Here is a 21,960-nt window from a genome sequence, read left to right on the forward strand (position 1 = left end):
TAGTCAAGGTTCTCCAAAGAAACAGAACCAATAGGACATGGAGATATAGATATATATAAAACAAGATTTATTGCCTGGCCGGTGTGGTTCAGTAGTTGAGCATCGATCCATGAGCCAGGAGGTCACGGTTCGATTCCTGGTCAGGGCACAGGCCCGGGTTGCGGGCTCCATGCCCAGTCGGGGGCGTGCAGGAGGCAGCCGATCAGTGACTCTCTCATCATTGATGTTTCTCTCTCCCTCCCCTTTCCTCTCTCTGAAATTAATAACATTTTTTTTTTAAAGATTTATTATCAGGAATTGGCCCAAGTGATCATGGAGGCTGACGAGTCCCCAGATCTGCAGCCAGCTAGGTGGATGGAGACCCAGGGAGCCGGTGGTGTAATCCTGGTCTGACAGGCAGCAGGCTCAAGACTCAAGAAGAAATACTGTTTCCATTCAAGTCCAAAGGCGGGGAAAATAAACTTATTTACCAGCTCAAAGGCAGTCGGGCGGGAGGAGTTTTCCCAGGTGTGTCTGGTGCCCACCCCGGCCCACACCTCTGCCCACAGTCCCCTCATTCTGTCTCCCCCCTGAGTGTGCTGAGGACGGGTTTCCTGAGAGCTCACCGGGAAATGATGGAAGACTCTCCCCTCCCCCAAGTGTGTCTAAGGCTTTGTGTTGTGAGAAGGCTCCGACCAGCCCACGGGGTCACCCTAAAATAACCCCAGCCCTCACTGGGATAATAAATGTGGGCCCTTAGCTGAGCCTGGGCCACTTTCTTTCACTGCCTCTCATTAACTGTGTGACCCGTGGCAAGGCAAGGCGGGTGACCTTTCTGAGCCTCACTTGCCTCATCTGTGAAGTGGGTGTAAGGCCTTCCCAGAGGCCTCTCTCCACAGCTTACTTCTTCCCAAGCAGTGGGCTCAGTTTCTGGGGAGGGTTAAGTTGGGCCCCGCATTCACTCACTCACTGACCCAGGGACTGTGGCCGCTGCCCCCCAGATCAAAGCAGCTTCCTTCTCTTCTCTCCTGTCTTCCTGTCTAGGGATTTTTTAAATCAACTTTATTTAGGTATAACTTACATAAAATAAAATCTTAGGTTTATAGGTCAACGACTTTTGAAAACTGTTACACCTGTGTCACCCCGCCCCAGGCAAGACCGCACACTTCCGTGATTCCAGAGGGTTCCCCGAGTCCCCCAGCAGTCAGCCCCCCACCTGCCCCCTGACCGCCAACCAGCCCCCGAGCTGGTTCCTGTCCCCTCCCTCAGCTCGTCTTCCTTGGCTTCTGGGTTTGCTGGGATGTCGCCTTTTCTCTGCGGAGCACGGGCCTCCTTGGTAGACAAGGTTCGCTTTTCCACCACCCACCTCCTTCGACCATCGGTGATAACGGCCTGACTCAACACACGTGCACAAACGCACACCTACACACGCTTACACACTTACACACGCACCCTTTCATGCAACACACAAAATAAATTACATACACACACATATCTTTTGGGTTAAGGAAACTTTTTCAAGGCTCAAAAAGATATAGGTCAAAGAGAGGCAAAAACAAAAAACAAAAGTTTTGTTTTTAGGGAACTCCTTCATGTTGGTGCGCGCACACACACACATACACCCACTCACACACGCATACGCACACACACGTGCACACACACGTGCACACACACAGCCCCCAAAGCCGAGAGCCATTTGCCGCCACCTTCTGCTCCCCTGTCAGAGTCAGAGCGAGAGGAGACAAATCGGGATTCCTGTCCTGTCTCAAAAGTAAAGGGACAAATTAGTTTCTTGTCCGCGCACTGCAATAAATACATTGTCATTTTTATCCCCCGGTGAATCATAGTCTCCATTTCTCCCGTAACTATTATACAGTCTGCTGGCACTATATCATTTTTTGGTAATTTTATTTTCACCAATTGTTTTATGAAATTTTTGAGCTTTATGGACACTAAAACAAATCTAGCCTGCGAGTGTTATAGCCCCTTAAATCACCCGCGGGAAGCCTCAAGGTTCCTGGGGCTGCGGCGGGAGGCGGCTCCGGGGAAGAAAGATGGGCCCGAGCTTATAAACTGAGCAAAGCCAGAGATAAGTTTGTAAAAGGGCCATAGATCACGGCGGAGTGCGGGGTAAAGCACCGCCCTGCTCCGCGTCTGTAGGAGTAAAAACGGGCTTTTATTTAGCGGGAGCGGGGCAGCCGGGGGTGCACAGCCTCCGCGCCTCCCCGCCAGTGTCCCCGGAGGCGAGCCCGCGGCGACCCTGGGGAGCTGGGCGAGTCCGGGATGTCCCCCCAAACGGCCCCCTGCGAAATGTCAAAGTCCCACCCCTGGGATGACCAGTGAAAACAAGGATAAAAACTGATCCTAAAGCACATGTGAAAAAATAAGAAACCCCACACGACGAGGACAGCTGGATGGACTGCGGAAAAGGCTGGCCTTATCGAGTATTAAAATGCATTATAAAGCTACAATAATAAAACCAGTCTGTTACTGGCATGAGACTAGACAGAAAAATCGATGGAATGAACAGTCCTGAGTAAGAACTTGGCCTGTGAAAAATGAAGGATCAGTGGACGAGGGATGGATTATTCAGTAAATGCTACCGGTAAACTGGGCTATTTGGAAAACAGTCCATTTAGATCTTCATCTCATTCTAGAGCCCAAGAAATAAAAACGAGATGGGTAAAGCAGTGGAAAGTCAAAAATAAAACAATAAAAGGCTAGAAGAAAATATTAAAAGAAAATTATTTGATGTCTGGATGAGGAGGGTTTTATCCATGACCTTGGACAAAACCGCCAAGGGAAAAGGCAGACAGACTTAGCTTCCAAAATGTTTACATGCCTGTGTTTCAAGACATACCCCCCAAGTAAAGGTCAACAGTCAAGCTGACAAAACCTTTTTGACAGTAAAAGGTTAATGTCTATAAATTGATCAAGGAAATCACTGGCACTTAATAGAATGGGCAGAGAACAAAATCCTATAATTCATCAAAGAATAAAAATAAATATCTCTTCGGCACAGGGGAACATTTCCAACCACACTCATTGTGATGGTGAATTTTATGTGTCAACTTGACTGGGCCATGGGGGGAGGGGGCAGTGCCCAGATATTTAATCAAACATTATTCTGGGTTTTTCTGGATGAGATTAACAGTTGAATTGGTAGACTGAGTAAAGCAGATTGCTCTCCCCAATGTAGGTGGGCCTCAGTCAGTTGAAGGAAGGCCTAAGGAGAACAAAAAGGCCAGCCCTCCTCAAGGAAGACAGAGTCCTTCCTGCTTAGTGGCCTCTAAACTGGAACATCAGCTTTTTTCCTGACTTTACACTTAGACTGATATATTGGTTCTTCCTGGTTCCTGAGCCTGCTGATCCCCAGAAAGGAGAGACGCCATCAGCTCTCCTGGGTCTCCAGCTCACACACTCACCCTGCAGATCTTGGGACTTGTCAGCCTCCATAATCTTGTGAGCCAAGTCTTTAAAATAAATAGATCAATGATAGATGATAGATGATAGATAGATAGATAGATAGATAGATAGATAGATAGATAGATAGATAGATAGATGATAGATAGATAGATAGATAGATAGATAGATAGATAGATAGATAGATAGATAGATAGATGATAGATAGATAGATGATAGATAGATAGATAATAGATAGATGATATAGATAGATGATAGATAGATGATAGATAGATGATAGATAGAAAAAAGATAGATGATAGATAGATAGATAGATAGATAGATAGATAGATAGATAGATAGATAGATAGATGATAGATAGATAGATAGATAGATAGATAGATAGATAGATAGATAGATAATAGATGGATGATAGATAGATAGATAGATGATAGATAGATAGATAGATAGATAGATAGATAGATAGATGATTGATAGATAGATAGATGATAGATAGATGATAGATATAGATAGATAGATAGATAGATAGATAGATAGATAGATAGATAGATAGATAGATAGATATAGACAGATGATAGATAGATAGATGATAGATAGATGATTGATAGATAGATGATAGATAGATAGATGATAGATAGATGATTGATAGATAGATGATAGATAGATAGATGATAGATAGATAGATAGATAGATAGATAGATAGATAGATAGATAGATACATACATACATACATACATACATACATACATACATACATAGGAGCATCTTTTTGGCTCTGTTTCTCTGGAGAACCCTGACTACAGTGGTCCTCGGTAATCAGAATGGGAACATGGTTTGATGAGATTAGAGTAAATTTTTCAACTCCAGGCAATGAAAGGAGGGTCTGGGGGCCAATGGAGCTGGGTAGGTGGGTGAGTCCCAACACTGGAAGTCAAGGAGGCAGGGATGAGGCAGGGCCTGTGGTCGATATTTGTAGGTCCTGCCTGCCCAACTCCCACGCCTCCTTATGCTGCTCCCAGCGCTCTGATTTTGCCCCGAGCACCAGCCTTCCCTCATTCTCAGGCCCGGTGGTTTGAGCTGCGCTGACCCAGCCTCAGTGTGAGCACCGATACATGCTTGACCAGGCAAAACACCACATTCTGCTGGACCAGTGACTGGGTCACACCAACAAGAGTCGATCCTGGGTGGTTGCTGGAATGACCATGAAAATAAAGTCTCCTTAGCTCTGGAGTTGCTAAGCAGTGAGAGTGGAAGTCAAGGGTCATACTAGACATTTGACTGAGAATCAAGGACATAGAACGGACAGGAGTCTATAAGATAAAGCAGAGCAGATTCCCAATGCCGCTGGTTAGTCCCCTGGATCCAGCTCTTCCTGAAGGCGGACATGTCTCTAGATGTCTCGATTATACAAGTCAATCAAGTCCTGGCAAATGGAGTCCAGAGCTCAGAGAGCAAAAACAAGAACAGGACTGAAACAAAGGGTGGAGGTGAGGGACAAAGAGGAGGGGGTCGGTCAGTCCTGAGAGATGCTCTCGAATGCGTAGGGGCTTGAAGAAAAGGGCTGACCCGCCACAGTCTTCCCAGAGTTTCAGGCGCCCAACACCCACCTTCCTAGAGAAAGGGAGCGTGCAGGGACCCCGTCACCTTGCCTGAAAGAGCCTCTCTGTGCCTAAGACCCTGCCTGCGCTTCTGGAAGTTCACCCTGCAAATATCATCAGCACCTCGGATGGAGCCAGCCTCCCGACCCCAGCGGGGACTAAAGCTGCGACAGACATCCGTTAGTCACATGCCAGGGGTGCTCGCCATTCTCATCGAACTTTGCAGAAAAGAGCCATCTCATCCTCTCCAAGTCGCCTCCCTTCTTCCTCCAGGACCGGCTCCTCACTCACCCCCCTCTCTAACCCCTCCGAGCTTTGTCACCCCCCTTCCTAACGGTCCTCAGCCATCCTTACTTTTCTCCGCCTCTCCTGAGCCCAGGGCTCTGAGATCTCTCCCTGGACCGCATGGAGAACCGCCTCAGGGGCTCTGGGCTCCCCTGCTCCCCTGCTCCCCGGCTCCCCGGCTCCCCTGCTCCCTTTCTCAGCCCCGGTGGGCGTGGTTTCTGAGTGGAGGCCTAGACGCGGTGTTCCCTGCGCCGACCTCCCGCCGCTCCGCTGCTCACCGCACCTTTACTCTGCGGGTCAGTCCCAACGCCCCAGCTCCTGCTGATGTGCCCAGCGCCAGCTGTCACCTTCCCCCTCCCCATCCACAAGCCCCAGGCACCCTTGTGTTTTATTTTCTCTGGTACATCTTTTTGTTCAGTACACTTTTTATTCTAGCGTAGAGCACACACAGAAAAGGGCAAAAGCTGCAAGTGGCGAGTTTGATGAAGTAAACACATCCAGGAAACCAGCACCCAGATTTTAAAGGGGAGGGCAGAACATTAGCAGGACCCCGAAACCCCTCAGATCCTCTTCGAGCCACTACCCAAGAGTAAATGCTTGTCCGCTTTCTGTGCAGAGTTGGCATTGCCCACGTGGGGAAGCCCACATGCAGGTTTTGTCTCTGGCGTGTTTGGCTCAACATGCCGTCCACGAGGCTCCACTGCAGCGGGACTCCGTGTTCATCGCCGCGTAGTATTCCAGTGGACAAATGAAAACGCCACAACGCAGTTGTTCATTCTACTGTTGATAGCCATTGGAATGTTCCCAGTCTGGGTTATCATGACCAAACCCTCTATGAACATCCATGTGGATGTGTATACTTTTTGATGGACATAAGGATTCATTTCTCCTGATCCTGGTCCTGGTATTGATGCCGAGGCCACTTAGCCGAGAAAGGAGGCTCTCCCTGTGCACCTCCCGGCCAGGGCTCCAGACAGAGCATCCTGAGGCTTGAGGAGGGACAGTGCAAAGGCCACACACACAGGCAGATGCACACAGGTGTGTGCACACACGGCCTCGGGAGCTGTGCACATGAGCACACATAACCACACGCATGCACAGGTGTCAGGGCTCGGAGAGGCCTATGGTCGAGAGGCACTGGGCCCACACTCCCACACCCCGTGTCCACGTGCTCACGCCTTCCAGGGGGGTACCCCCGACCCGTGTGTGATCACACAGGCGCACAAACAGGCCCACACGGGAACTGTTGAATTTGTCTCCACTGGGCTGTTTTCTGCTTCCAGAAAGATAAATGTCCTCCTCTCAAAGATGAGCTGCCGACCCCACAAATCACTGCTCCTCGGCTCACGTGCCCTCACGCCCCCGACCCTCCCCCATTACTCATCCAAAGGGGAAATGCAAAGAGTAATAATAATTAGACAAAGACAAATCACTGGGCTGGGTGGGGAATGGCTTCACTCAATAAAGGGCCCTTTCCCTGGCAACCAGGCAGGTGTTGCGGGGCTTGGGGGGCCCATAGTGGGTGGGTGTGGGGAGCTGCAGGCCAGCGCTCAGGCCCTGCGCCTTGTTCAGCAAGAGAAGTTTAGGGAACCTGGGATCTAGGGAAGCCCGGAACCCAACCCCAACCCCAACCCCAACCCCGGGCACACTCATCAATTCTGCTTTCAAGGCACACAGGCAGCGAAGGGAGATTGATGACAATCTGTCAGGTCTTGTGTTCTACATTAAATGGTGCAAATCTTAGCATTTGTTCAAACGCTTATCTTTTGCTTCCAAAGAGTTGAAATTTCCAAGGAAACTATTTCAGTTTTTAAACATTATTACGTGTTCTAGATACTTGTTTTTAAAAACCTGATAATCCGAAAGTAAATAAAACGAAAAGTGAACCTCCCACTTTTTTCAAGCCCAGCTCTCCTCCCGTGAGGTAGCATCAGTACCCATTTCTAGAACTTTCCACGGGCGCGGACGAGCACAGATAGCCCCAGCAGGGTAACGGGAGGTGTAACTCTCGCCCAGCACTGCGCGCCTTACGCTGCTCTAAGCGCTTTCTGTCCGTTCGCCCCTTTAACGCTCTGATAACCCTGCACGGCAGACACTGTCACGTCCTGCCTGTCAGGTGAGAAAGATGAGGCGCAGGGTCCAGGGAGCAGCAGAACCGGGTCCAAACCCAGGCAGCCTGGCCCCGAATCCAAACCTTCATCTGCTACGCTCAGCTCCTCTTGAGGTGCTAGTTCCCCTCCTCCCTGCCTTTCTGTACAGAGCCCCCGAGATGCCAGGAGGGGGGCTGGGGGGCTCCAAGGCTCGCCGAAGGGGAGGGAGGCAGGGGAACAGGGACAGGGAGCTACAACCTGAGGGGGGCGGGCCGCCCTGCCCGCAGCGCCCATGGACGCGGGCACAGACTGCCACAGAGGGCGTGAGCGTGTCAGGAGCACCGGGGAGGCCACCTGGGTGGACAGCAGCCGCAGGGATTCCCGGGGCTGGAGGAGACCCCACGGTGGTCAAGTTCAAGTACATCTCAGGTGCTTCAGCTCCCCGACGCCCTGACTGTGGGCCGCCTTCGGATCAGGAGCTGGAAGCTGGATGTCTGAGCCCCACGTTCCTCCGGGACACGCAGAGGTGCAAACCCCTATTCTCATTCCCCCGAGAGCAGCGTTCTGCCCCCGGGTCAGTCCGCCCCGAGGCCTGGCCTAGTAACGGCCTAGCTAAGGACCGCACGCTTGGTGGATTAAAACGAGAGGGGTCCCTCCTGTCCCTGAAGGCCGGTCCCCAGCCACGGTGCCCGCGGGGTGCTTCCTTCGGGGGTCTGAGGGAGCGTTTGCTCCACGCCTCTCTGTGAGCTTCCGGTGGCCGCCAGCAATTTTTAGGGCTCCTTGGCTTGCAGCGCGTCCCTCCATCTCTGCCTCTGCCTGTGTCCCCTCGCCTCACGGGGCTCGGGTCACTGGCTTCAGGGCCCCCCCAGACCATCCGGAATGACCTCCTCTTGAGATCCTTGCCGTAATCACATCTGTCGAGGCCCTTTCCCCAAATAAGGTTGCATTTTAGTCTGTTGGGGCTGCGGTAACAAAATGCCACCGACTGGGTAGCTTATAAAAGACAGAAATGTCTTTCCCACTGTTCTGGAAGCTGGAAGTCCGGGGGCAGGGTGTCGGCACAGTCGTGGGAGGGTCCTCTTCTGGTTCACGGCCATCGCCTGCCACTGTGTCCCCACTCTGTGGAAGGGGCTGGGAGCTCTGTGGGGTCTCCTTTATAAGGGCTCCCCCTCACAAACCAACACCTCCCAAAGTCCCCACCAACGAACACCACCGGCCTTTGGGGGTTAGGATTTCACATAGGAATTTGGAGGGGACGCAGACAGTGAGACCACAGCAGGTCACATTCACAAGCCCCAGGTGGGCATATCCAACACACCCCTGTGGTCTTTATTCTGCCAACAGAAAGGCCTCGGTCTTCCTGCCGTTTCTCAGATGGAGAGATGCCAAGCCTGTTTTGCTCCGTTGGAGCCGGTATGGTTCACCGAGTTGCCCCAAGGACCAGTAGACTTCGCTTCATCTTCCCCCAAGATATCATAGACTTGGCATCTGGTTAAGTTCAAAGCCTTGAGGCACTCGCGCTACAAGGAGCAGTGTTGAGAAAGGAAAGCACTAGGCTTGGAGCTCGGCCCACTTGGTTCTGATTCTGAGCCACTCTGGGCCTCAGTTTCCCTGTCTGCAAAATGGGGATACTGATACTCAACCTGTGTATCAATGCTGCAAGCTCTCCAGTAACCTTTTCTCTCATCTCGGGTTTCAGATTCCCCTTAGCAATGTCCTTCCCGGTTCCCAGACCCCCGTTTCCCTCCCACATCACTGCCTCTGATCGTATGAGGCCCTCACCCCCTTTCTGGGCTACAGTTACTGTCCCGTTCTGGTTAAGCTGCTACTGATTACAGGAAACAGAGGCCCAGACAAGTTCGTACTCACAGACAGAGGCTGACCCAAGGCCAGTGAACCAAGCACGGCGCCCCCCATGGCCCAATGCTGCTGCTTCCACCCCGCACCCAACCAGGGCTTCCCGGCCTTCACACGCCCACACCCGCTTAGGGAGTGGGCTCCGGGGCGCCGGGCCCAGGCCCGCGTCAAGCAAGAGATAGGGGCCAAGCAGCAGGCAGCCAGCTCCCCCCAGCCAGTCCTCCCTCCCACTGGCCTCAAGAAACAAAGACAGTTTAGCAAGAACTCCCCAGCTAAGCGGTTTTTTTAAGACCTTCAGCCAGCAGCCGCCTGGCTGAGCTGAACGTCTCACTTTATTAGTGAGTTTGGCCTTGGGTGTCTGGCTGTTTGATCAATCCTGCCGGGGGTCAGTGATATTTCCTCCTGGCCCCCCGCACCCGCCCCTGCCTCTGCGCGCACCTGATGAACAGCGGTGCCCCTGGACCGCTGATCACCTATTGATTTTCGAGCTGGAGGCTGCATCCGCCGCCAGCTGCCATCTCCAGCCCTGTCACCGGCACCACTTGGTGACTAACGGATCCCCCAGGCCCCTCCCAAGCCCCCCTCACTTCAGACCCAGCTCCCCTCCCCGCTGGCCCATCCTGCCCGACTCACTTTGTGTCTCTCAGGGCTGAGTGCTAGGGCCACAGACACCCAAGTCAGTCTATTCCTGTTGCCCTACCCAGCCCCCAGGTGGCCCGGCTTGAAATCCCAGCTGTGTGACCTTGAGCACATCATTTTAACCTACTGTGCCTCAGTTTCCTCATTTGCAAAGCTGGAGGTTATTAGAACCTACCAGTCCTGTATATAAAACAGCAGTTTCCAAAGTATGTCCTGGGGAACTCGGGGGTCCCTGAGACCCATCCAGAGTGTCCATAAGAATTAAAACTATGCTCATAAAAATACTAAGATGTCATTTGTCTTTTTCACTTCTAATTAAAGTTTGTTTGTTTGGGGTTTTTTTGTTTAACTCTCAGTGGAGTGTTCCAGAGATGACATGACATGTGACATCTCAAAAACTTGAAAGCAGCAGCAGCTATGAAAACCCAGCTGTTTTCCATTAAGGCCGACATTGTAGAGATTTGCAAAAACGTAAAGCAATGTCACGGGTCCTTCTCCCTACATGTTGTGTGGAGGAATATAGTGAACATGTGATGTGTTTGTTATTGTGATTTTAAATAAATTACCAACAAATATTATTACAGTTTCTCAGCTGTATCTCCTCCAGTGGTAAACGGTGACAGACACGACCCACGTGAGCAAGAGCGCTCTGGGATCTCCAATCATTTCTAGCAGCATAAAGGGTTCTTGAGACCAAAAAGTTTAAGAACTGTTGATACAAGAAGCTAGCACAATGCCTGGTCACTGTAAGCACTGGTAAGTTATTATTATTAATCATTACTAGCAGTAAATATCAGTGGGCAAGTTCACACTGGAGCCAGGGGTTCTCATGGGTGTGGGCTGGAGGCCCTGATTAGAGATTTCGTTCCCGAAGCCAAGTGGCAAAGGTGGGGTCCCTTCTGCTGGCCCCTGGAGCCCCCCTGCTCTGCTCCTGGCAGCCCTGCTCACCTGGCGCCCACTGTCAGCCGGGGCGTCCGGCCCCACCGCCCAGGGAAGGGAGCTCCTGGCCGACCTTCAGCGGGCACCTGGCCGCGTGCGTGCTCAGGTCGCCCGGAGGGAGGCAGTTGGCGCAAACGGGGCAGAGGGGCTGTAACAATAATAGCTACTCCTGGATTAGCACCCGCCAGGTGGCAGGCAGCGTTGTAAGCACTTTAGAAAAGTTGTCATTTGATCCTTGCAACAATCTTACATGGTTGTTCTAAAATGTACCTGGGATTTTGCTGTAGTCAGGTGCGGTAAGCTGACAGACATGGAGACAACTGCCTTGAAGGAAGAGTTGATTGCTCACAGTTCCCCAGAGGAGAGGCCACGGCACACCACGCGGGGCCACGTGGAGAAGCACCAGGGCTGTCAGGAGGCAAAGGAGTGAGGGCCTAGCAGGGGCCAGAGCTCTACTGTGGTTTCACAGGAAGGAGTGGGCAGGGCAAGGTGGGCAGTTTAGGACTGGTTAGTATGAATAATTTTAGGTGACTTCAGGCTATAGGGATGTCCCTCGTTGCCTGGCCCCTGTACCTGGCCCTGGGGTGATATATTGGCTTGGCGTGTGAGGTAGATAAAGGAGATGGTTGGGGTCGGGCTTTAGATTGGTCAGTTTGAATATGCAAAGTGTGCTCAAGGCAGGCTGTTTAGCTAGTCCTGGGAGAGGCAGTCCCTCCCTGAGTCTGCAAGTCCACAAGATGTCAAAGCATCAAAACACACACACACACAAAATGATTAGTTCAGGAATGTGTACTATTATCTTTAAAGATGAAGAAATTAAGTGAAGGGCTTAAGTGCCATGTCCAAGGCCCACAGCTGGCAGGTGCTGACAGCAGGACTTGAACCCAGGCACCGTGGCTCCCAAGGCCAAGCCCTTAACCTGGCCACAGGACACTGCCTCACGCCAGGGCTGCGTCCCAGGCCGGGGCTGCTCACTGGCTGGTTTCCGTTAGGCCAGGCCGTGGCTACGGTCTCAACCTCATGGCCCTGGCACAAAAGGGCTCAGCTCTGGTATCAGGCTGTAGCTCTGAGGACCAAGGCCTTGGGCAAAGCTCCCTGGTAGGTGCCAGTCCTGTTCCTGGACCACTACCCAGAGACTGGCCACACAGGGCTCCCCGGGAGACGGTCGCAATGGGGGAAATTCAGAATAATAAATCTGGGTGGCCTGGGAAGGTCTAGACATCCACCGGGGCCTCCGATTGGTGATGGCCCACCTGCTCCCGCCAGGCTCTCAGGTCCGCGAGGACGCGGCCGGTGGGGCAGGCGGCTGCCAGGGTGCTACCTCTCCAGGGCCGGCCTCCCTCCCTGTTTCCCGGACCCCACTCTGGGGGACCCTGGCAAACCAGGTCAATAACTGGAACTCCGTAAAGGTCAGCTGGTATCGTTTGCTTTCTGTTGTTGGTTATTATGATCATGAACTTGACCTGTAAACTGGGGAGATTCACACGTTTCTCCGGGACTTGGTCAAGATTTAAGGGCCTGGCGGTCAGGTCCAGCTCTGAGCAGGGTGGGCAGGGCAGGGGACTCGGTCAGGGTGACGGTGGGGAGGCTCCTTCCATCCGAGGCGCCCGGTGGGCTGGCAGGGAGGCTGCAGGGCACGGGCCTGGCCGGCTCTGCGCACCCGCTGCCCGGGGCCTGGAGCGCGACAGGTTCCTCTCGGCGGCGCAAACGCGGGGCGCCAGCGCCCCCTGCCGGCCGCCGCGCGCAGCACCGGCCCGAGCGTCCCGCGGCTCCGCCTGCTGGGGTGCTCCTCGGGGTGCTCGGGGCACCCGCTCCAGCAGCCCCGCCCGGACTGGGGGTAGAGGGGGTGTCTGTCCTCGCCCCGCTCAGGCCGGCCCGCGGTTGAAAGCACAGACAAGCCCGGGGGTGGGGACCCAACGCGAGCGGCTTCCTCTTCGGGCAAAGCCTCAGTCCCTCTCACAGGAGACGAGGGGGAGGGGGTTCGTCTCCCCACCACCAGCGTCCCTGCCACCTCGTCCCCATCTGAGTCCCTGTCTTCACTCTGGCCCAGCTCCAACCCCACCACTCCCCCCACCTCAGGGCGTGACACTTTCTGCGATTCCAAGCAATGCCGCCCCCCGCTTAAGGCCCTTACGGCGAAATGGTTGTTGCAAAAAACATTGCTTCCCTGTTAGAGTGAACCTGGGGCAGACAGACCCAGATAGAGCTGAGCAGGTCAGCGCCACCCGCCCCCTGGGAATCATGGGGGTGCAGGCCCCCGTCTCCAGGCTGGTTACCCAGAAGGGGCCAGGGATCCTCCCAAGATTACCACGGTGGGTCCCAGTTCCACACCAGGCTCCGGGAGCCCGCTAGCCCATCGTGGCCGGAGTCTGATGCGATGGACTGGTCTGCCGTGCCAGGGGCTGTGTAACAATACACCCCAAAAACTACCATTTTCTTATGCATATAGATTCTGTGGGTCAGGACTTTGGAAAGGGAATGGTGGGGATGGCTTGTCTCTGCCCCTGGATGTCCTAGGTCTCAGCTGAGGGCGATTCAAAAGGCTGAGGTCTGGAAGATTTGGGCCTGGAGGGAGCCCCTTCCTAGATGCCGTCTCCGTGTGCATCCTGGCCCCAGGCTGAGGCTGGGCGCCACTGGGCTCCTGGCCAGAGCTTAGGCCTGCTGGCTGCCTCTCCAGCTCCCTGGCCTCGGGGAGTTGGCCTCCTTCAGTGTCAGCTGGACTCCACCTCCAAATTCAGGCTATAGGTCCTGCCATCAGTGCTGGATGTAAAGTGGCTGAGAAGTGATCCCTTGAACAATTGCAGCAGCTGGGGGTCAAGAGGTGGGGCCATGGGAAAGGGTGCTGCAGGGGACAGGTTTTTAAAAAAAATCATGATTGGATTCAACTGTCACTTCAAATCCCAGTACTCACAGGGAAGGAGAGCGGGGCATGCAGGATATAACAAGATCAGGGCTCAGGGGAAGAGTTCTTCACTCGCCCCTGCCTCTCCGTGTTTGCTCTGTCGGGTTGCCAGAAGCAAGGGACCAAAGGCACCTACCCCGTGCCCTCGGCGCCCTGCTGGGTGGGAGCACCCAGTCCGGGGAGTCAGTGCATCCTATGGCCAGCAGAGGGCAGCACAACCCCACTCCGCTTCCTCAGCGGCCGAGCAGATGACGGAAGGCAGGACCCTCCCTCTCTCCGGGGTGCGCCCGAATGTGGGATCGGACCCTGTTCTAGCAAGTGAGCTGCACGGGAGCAGAGGCTTGGCGGTGCTCGCCGCCGCATCTCCTGGTGCCTGGTGCACAGATGAAGACATATTTGAATGCTGGGGAGAGGGGACCCTGCGCAGTCAGATCCGAAAGGGCTTCCCGGTGCGGCAAGTATCAGGGAGTCTGCCTGACCGTGCAGGGTCGGGGGCGTCCATCGGGTTTGTTCCTGGGTGGGTTGGAGTGAGTGTGTCCAGGCGTGGGTCTGTCCCTGATGCCACCCCTCACCTGGAGTGTCCAGCAGCCCTGCACACCCTCTGCTCTCACTCACTCCCCCCAGGAAGCCCCAGTGTCCCCAGCCCCAAGGCCAGGGACGCCCCAGTGCAGGCCTCTGAATGTCTCCCAGGCATAATCCTCCCTTTCTGCTCAGGCCTCAGTCACCTCTGTCCACATGGGGGCCCTCAGCACTGCATCCAGTTCCTTCCTGGGGTGTCGTGGCATCTCCCATTTAAATGAAAGGAGCCCTCTTTGAAGGGGGTGTGGTGTCAGTCATGGCGCCTGGGAGGCTAGGATGGGTGTGGAGAGAGGGGCAGCGGGAGGGGGCCTGCGCACAGGCTGAGAAGAGCAGAGGCCCCCAGTTACTGAGCAACCCCTGGCCCCGCTCCTTTGGGAGCGCCACAGTGACAGCAAGTCCAGCACGGGCACACACGCACGAGTGAATGTCCTCAGTGATTATTACCCTCCTTTTACAGGCAGGAAAACTGAGATGAAGTCGGGAATTGTATCTTGCCAAGGGTCACCAAGTTATCTAGTCATGGGACTGGGGCTTAAACCCAGGTCTCCTCCAGACACAGGAGGATATTCTGAATTATTCCATTTATATGATTCCATTTACATGAAAGTCTAGAAAAGATAAACCACTTCGTGGGGAAGCGGTGATGCCTGAGGCCTGCGGGTGGGGGGCGGGGATTACTAGAGATGAGGAAAGCTTTTGGCTGGAATGTCCTATACTTGATAAATGATGCCTCAATAAAGGTTTTTTGTTTTTAGTTTCTAAATCTGGGTCTCCTGACTCAGGGTTCAGTGCCCTCGCCCCCCCCACGCAGGAGACACCCAGGCGTGTTGTCACCGATGGGTGTCCATGTGGCCTGCAAGTTATTCTTGGCACTCAGTGGGTGTCAGAATCCCATCTGGGCACAGTCAGGAGAGGCTACAAGAGTACAGGAACCTCTAACCCTAATTCTAGCTGGAACAATAGATTAATCAATTGGTAAAATTCAAATGTAAAAATCTTACCCCACCTGGGCCCACTCAGAATGGGCCAGGCATCATCACAGTCCAGCAGAGCTGGCCTTGGTTTATAAATCTGGTTTAGTTTTCCTAAACTGCCTTGTTTCCTTAGACTGGGTTTCCATGACCCCACTCACCACTGGGACAGGTAACTGTTCCAGAATCTGCCCTCCTTCGGAGTCCGAAGCCCAAGCCACAATGATCTAGAACACCCTTTCTCCAGCAATGAAAAATTTAGAGTAACACTTAAATTTAGCAAGGTCCCTGGTGGCCTCTTCCACTTTGCATGTTGCTTCACTAACCTGGCCCAGATATCTCCTCCCTACGAGGCAATTCTTGGAAAACCAGACACCAGTGTTAATCAAGAGGGTTCTAAATGACCGGCCAGCCAATGAGGAGAGCAGGAGCCGCAGGGGGCAGCAAACATAGCTGAAGTTTATTGGCTCCTTGGATGATAAAAGATTACCAAGGGATTTTCAAGGCCTTGGCATATCCTGTTCTTTTTAGCCTCATAATGATCCAGGCCAGTGCTGAGGGCAAGAAGTTTCCCGAAGCACAATGCCAGGAGCTGAAGTAAAGGGACAGCAGTCCCTGTGGGTTGAGAACGTAAATTCTGTCTTAAAGATGCTGATAAACACGAAGGGCTCACAATGACATCATCTGTCCTACAAGTTCCTGTCTTGGAAATATGGATGAGCTGTGCCCAGATAAACTCCACAGAACTACCCATTTTGTTTCATTTTTAATTTTCTTGTATCCCCTATCCTCACTCCCAACCTCTCCCACCTCCTCCAGGCAGCCCTTCTACTGTGCTTCGGTTTGCACATTTTTGCAAACATTGTATTGTTTCTTGTGTGCAAGCATTTTTAGTGGCTGTAGCTGATACTGTTTCAGCTCCGGGGATTTCTTACTTTTCTCATTCAGCTCTTTTTAAGGTCCAGGGTAGATGTCTATGGCTTGAAACTGCTCTGCCATACTCCATAGTGTCACCCACAGAACTTCCCTGTACATTGTCCCAGTCGTGGACATTACACCATCCCTCCCACCGCAGTCACACTGGGTAAGCATCCTTTTACACTTCTCCTCATGGACCGAGGTGCAATTTTTGTTGGGAACATTCACCCACCCATGAAATTTCTGGATAGTGGGTCATGCACATGCTTTAGTTTGTGTTTCTCTGGTTATTAGTTTGAACCTCTCTTCACAGGCTGGGTAGACTTTGGGGTCTGCTTCTATAGAGTGTTCATTCCCTTTGCCCACTTGTTTCTAATGGGCTTGTCTTTTTGTTGTCGATTTGTAGGAGTTCCTTGTATATTCTTGACAGTTAATCCTTTGTTGGTTTCAACCATTGCAAATATCTTCTCTCAGCTCCACACCTACAGTTAGGCCTTTTGCCAACCACGAAAACAAAATTAAGCATACTAAGATATGGAGAATAATAGAAATAAAATGAAATAGGAGGTAAATGTTAAGATGAATTTAAAACCAATGTATTAAGGTGATAAAAATAATGAAAGAAAATATTTACAGAACAGCAGCAATAATGAAACTAAATGACATTTGTTTTTGTACCAAGTACAAAATAAAAGTTAAAAACAAATAAGTAGAGTGTTAAAAAAACACCAAGAAGTTAAAATAAATGTTAAGGTAAAAGCACTTTTTAAAAAGAGTATAAAAAGGAAGCAACTTCATGATAATAAAAAAAAAAAAAAGAAGGGAAGCCTGACCGCTATGGCTCAGCTGGCTGGGCATCGTCCTGTGCACCAAAAGGTTGCCGGTTGGGCTCCCAATTCGATTCCCCAGCAGGGCATTTGCCCAAGTTATGGGCTTAATCCCTGGTAGGGGACATGCAGGAGGCAGTCAATTGATGTTAAGTTCTCACACTCCTTCTCCCTTCCTCTCACTCTAAATTGATGTTTCTCTCTCCCTCTCCCTTCCTCTCACTCTAAAAAATGAATCCTCACAAGTGGAAACAAAACAAAAACAAAAAACAAGACCAAAAACAAAGAAGAGCTAAGAGTAGACACAGTAACAGCAGACACTAAGCAGACCCAGCTGTCCTTCAAAACGGAAAACAAAGTGGGAATGGAGCGAATAGCCCAAGTGAAGGCAGACTGCAGCGGGTCCAGGTGCAGTAGGCCAGAGGCAGGAGGAGCCCGAGCTACCTTTGAATATGTCAGGTTTTGCCCCATCGGCCTGAGGCCAGTGAAAAGCCTGGCGAGCGCCTTTTATTCAGAGGTATTGCCCAGGCCCTAGAGCAGCAGCTGTGCTGGACCTCCACCTGGCTACGGGCTCTGGGCATCACCACTAGCCCCTCACCACCACACCCACGCCCTCCTGGACCTCCCAGCCTCCCTTGCTTGCTCATTGCCTTTAGTAGAACCCACGAGTGGGGGCTGAGGCCACAGGCCAGGGGAAAATGCTGCATCAGGAATCTCTTTGGCAGCCAAGGAGACTGCCCATTTGAACAAGTTCACCACCACCCAAGTGCACCAGGTAATATCCGTGATTCACCAGAAACGGTAGAATGTGATCTTGCCAGAGGGAGCAGTGACTGAGGCCCCAGGGACAAGCCCTCTCCAGACCTGCCAGGCAGACTCTAGCTCCTCACTCAAAGCGGCAGCTGTGTCTGAAACTATTTAATTGGCTCTTATCAGTTTCAGTGACAGAAAAAAAACGATTAAGCTGACAGGAAATCCACAGTTCCATCATCCTGTTTCAGCCTAAATTGGAAGGCCAAGAAAAAATCCAGATGAGTCACTGGAGAGTGGAAATATCTGGTCTTATCTAAAGGAGCAGTAATTGATATGGGGGCCGAGTCCTGCTAATCTGAACCCTTCCAATTATGTAAAGACAGGTAATTGCCCAGCTGCTCCAGCTCACTTGCAATTCAGGTGCTAGGCAAGATGGATCCATTTTCCTAGGGCTGAGGCTCGGTGCTGGTGTTGCCAGCTGGCCCACAGTCCACTTAGCCCACAACCCAGTGGTTCCCAAGCTTGGAGATTTCATCAACCAGTGTTTGTTTTTGTTTTGAATTGGTTTTTAATTAGGAGACTGATTTAAGATTGTCAGTATTTTATTGTTCCAGGAAAACATTTTTAAAACTACCATCATTTTCTAAAAGAAAGAACATATTCAAACCAAAAAAAGACTAGAGGATAGTCCTTTATGTAGAATAATTTTGAGCCTCTTGAAACGCTCATTATTATGGGAGTCAGGAAAACGGTGCCCACCACCAGGACTTGCCTGGAGTTGAATTCCCACCACACTGATCACAGTGCTTTCGGGGACCAGAGTGGGTTTGGGGTGACATCTAGACATGTGTTGGGGTACCACCTGTACAAAAAACAAATGTGGCAACCACCACTCAAGCCTAATGCCCCACCCGACCTCCCGGCTGCTGGCTCACCTCCCTCCCTGGTCTTGATGTCCGCACTTCTTCAAGTGCCGTCTCCATCACATCACCCATAGGTCCCGAGCCAGCACCTTAGAATCGTGTGGGCTGGAACTTTGCAAGCTGCACACCCCGTCCCACTCCCAGAGGTCAGGTCCAGTAGCTCCAGGATGGGGTCTCGTGGTCATACAGGCTTAGGCGCTTTGGTCCTGTGCCTCCCACCACTCAGCCCTATGTAATGACTAGGTCCCGCAAAGCGGAGCTGAGAACAGGGACAGGCTGCCCGAGGACTGAGTGAATGGCAGCACCTGGGACACCCAGTGAAAGCGCTGGTCGGAGGCTGTGCTGAGGCCAGGACAATAGCAGACAGATTAGCCCCAGTACTAAATTCAGACTTTATATAAATAAGTACTTCGGACCTCTCTAAGAATGATCCCAATAGGAAACTGCAAGAATCCTTGGGACTTCATTTAAACCATGTCCCATGGTTCGCTCTAGTGAGGACTTGAGGGCATTTGGTTGCATGACCTTGCAGGACGGGGCTGCCATTGTCTATGAGACCCCAAAGCCACTGCACGCCACAGCGTCAGGTTCGCAGCCAACGTCAAGCCCTCACTGGGGAGAGTGAAGTGGACCATGAGAAGCAGGGTGGGAGGGATACATTTACTTTAAGTATAAAGGTTTACTGTTATTAACAAGTTACCACTATTATTAACACGTTTATAAAATGGAAATAAAAATGACATATGCGTTGGGTGCCAAAGTGGCACGTACACACTAAGGTCAGTACAAAAATAAACTTTTAAGCTACCTGTTCTTAAACTAAACGTCACTGAAACAGGAAAGGGAACTAACCTGGATCGGTCACGTGTTGAAATGCCAGCATCACAGCGAGGAGGCCTGGGCAGCAATGAACCAGTGCCTGCTGGAGGAGCCACCCGCGGTCTCGCCAGAGCCCGGCAAACGAACAAAACCAAACATACTAGTTCCTGAGCTGGAGAAGCTTAGCGCCTCTAAAGTGTAAACTGCTGTGAGTTCCTGCTGCGGAGGGATCGGATGGGGTTGAGCTGATGGGCTTTCACTGCTGCTCTGCTGGTGGCATCAAGACAGGATATTGTACAAGGAGAAAGCCAAGACCATGTGTGAAATAGAGAAACCCTTTGCTAACAAAGAACAGTGCTCAAGTCCTCTGTCAATCACCAATCCTTGCGAGTCTTCTGGCAGCAGCTAAAGAGGGACATGGGCAAAAGGGGAAACCAAAAGCTTCTTGGTTCGGGAGCCCCTGTGCCTGCCAGGCAAGCCCTGGGTGATTTTGGTGGAAATCCACAGCATTTCCAGGGTCTCTCCTTCCATAGATGGACAGACTCCCATCTGGCAGTGGACCTCACCAGTCGACAGCTGTGGCCCCTCGCAAGAAAGCAAAGCCAGGCCGACAAACCCTCTGTGCCCGACGTGTGCCTCAGCTGGCAGTGGCTCACTCCCCTCCTCCTTCCCCACGAGGCTGGGCCAGGACAGCGTGCCTGCTGGAGTGGCCTGCTGGGTCTGAGGGGGCCGGGGACTGAGGAGCGGAGCCCTGCCAACTCCCACTCTGCCTAGGTGCAGCGGCAGGGTGCCTGCCACAGACAACTCCTCCAGGACGCCAGCAAGGAATGCAGGTGCTGAAGGGAGCGGGAAGAGGGGGCTACGGAATGGGCAGCGGCCCCTGTCAGAGCAGCTGAAGTTCCACATGAGCCCAGGACAGCTCACCGTGCCTCAGGGCTGGGGGGCAGCGGCATGGAGGAGAGGGCCCCAAGCAGCCCAGCTCTGCTCACTGGTCCTGGACCTTGGCCCTTTTGGCTTTTAGGGACAGGTGCTACAAGAGGAAAGAAAACATCATAATTGGGGTTGATTAGGCAAAGAAACCAGACTTCAACACAATTCCCATATAAATGACCATATCCAAGCTTCTATCTGGTCCACACCTTCTCAGTAAGTGCGGGCCCTCAGGAATTAGTCTGCAGGAAAAAGGCACAGTGAGCAAGAGGAAGCGGCCTGCAGTAAGCCACGCAGCGCAGCCTGAGGCCCACCTGCCAGGGCTCAACCTGGTCACCCAGGCCGAGCGGAAGCTGGCAGTGAGACACGGCCCTTCCTCTGCCCCAGCCCTCAGGACAGCACTGCAGCCAAATGCCTGTGCCCAGGGGACTGGCTCAGGCTGGACATCACCTCCAGTTTCCATGAATTCCTTGAGAATGGTCAAGGGAAGGCATCCTCCCCTTAGGAACAGGAACAAGGAGGCATCATTTTACCGAACGTCTCAAATGCAGGCATCTGTGCTCCAGGCCCCAGCCCACAGGGAAAGGATACCTCCTAGGGACACATTCCCTTTCAGAAACATTGCTCTCTACCAGCATAAATAACACAGGGAGCATGATATAATCATGGGCACCAGATAACAGGATTGAGGGAGACAAACATGCTTTACATTCTAAGGCAACAATTTTCAAACCTTTTCATCTCATGGCACACAAACTAATTACTGAAATTCTGCAGTGCACCAAAAATATTTTTGCCGATCTGACCAAAAAAAGGTGTAATTTTGATTCACTCACACAGATGGCTACTGTTGTGTTGGCTGTTTTCCTTTGTTTACTTGACAATCTAAGGGAAAAGAGATCAGTGCCCCTGACTAAGTAGTCAGGTATTGCATGTTTTAAAAGTTCTTGCAGCCCTGGCCGGTCTGGCTCAGTGGTTAGAGCATCGGCCTGTGGGCTGAAGGGTCCCGAGTTCGATTCTGACCACGGGCATGTACATCAGTTGCAGGCTCAATCCCCAGCTCAGGGCACGTGCAGGAGGCAACCAATTGATGCATCTCTCTCAAACCAATGTCTCTCTCTCTCTCCCTTCCACTCTCTATGACAATATCCTCAAATGAGGATTAAAAAAAAAAAGTTCTTGCAGCACACAGGTTGAAAATTGCTGTTCCACGGTAAAGCCCAAAGTGCTAGAAATAAAAATCCTAAAATATACATTTATGACAGAGCGTATACACATAAGTTCTTAGTAAAGAACTTCTGTTCACCAACTGAGGGATCCTTGATACCTTCTTAATAAACATAAACAACCAACCAAGAGATACCTAAGGCACATCACCCTAACATGAAATGGGATCTTCACAGGAGGAGTTTCCAGCCCTGACTGCAAGCAGGGCAGGCCAGCCGCGCACCCTGCTCAGTGCCCAAACCCCGTTTCCTAGCACACCTGCCTGACCTCGCACAGCAATCCCCATGGCTGAGAGAGAACT

At 52.1% G+C, this 21,960-nt stretch overlaps 1 protein-coding gene across 2 annotated transcripts in view; it reads right to left on the minus strand.

The window, feature by feature from the left end:
* Window positions 1-17,210: 17,210 nt before the first annotated feature.
* Window positions 17,211-21,960, minus strand: part of DHX35 (DEAH-box helicase 35) — a 60,779-nt gene continuing 56,029 nt past the window's right edge. For both annotated transcript variants that reach the window (XM_016219368.2, XM_016219369.2), the window contains one exon: window positions 17,211-20,532. In XM_016219368.2, coding sequence (XP_016074854.2) covers window positions 20,488-20,532 — 45 coding nt within the window. In that variant the 3' untranslated portion in view covers window positions 17,211-20,487. The remainder of the gene's footprint in view (window positions 20,533-21,960) is intronic.

The sequence above is a fragment of the Miniopterus natalensis genome, chromosome 7 (genome assembly GCF_054644295.1).
Source record: "Miniopterus natalensis isolate mMinNat1 chromosome 7, mMinNat1.hap1, whole genome shotgun sequence".
In the NCBI taxonomy this organism is placed as follows: Eukaryota; Metazoa; Chordata; class Mammalia; order Chiroptera; family Miniopteridae; genus Miniopterus; species Miniopterus natalensis.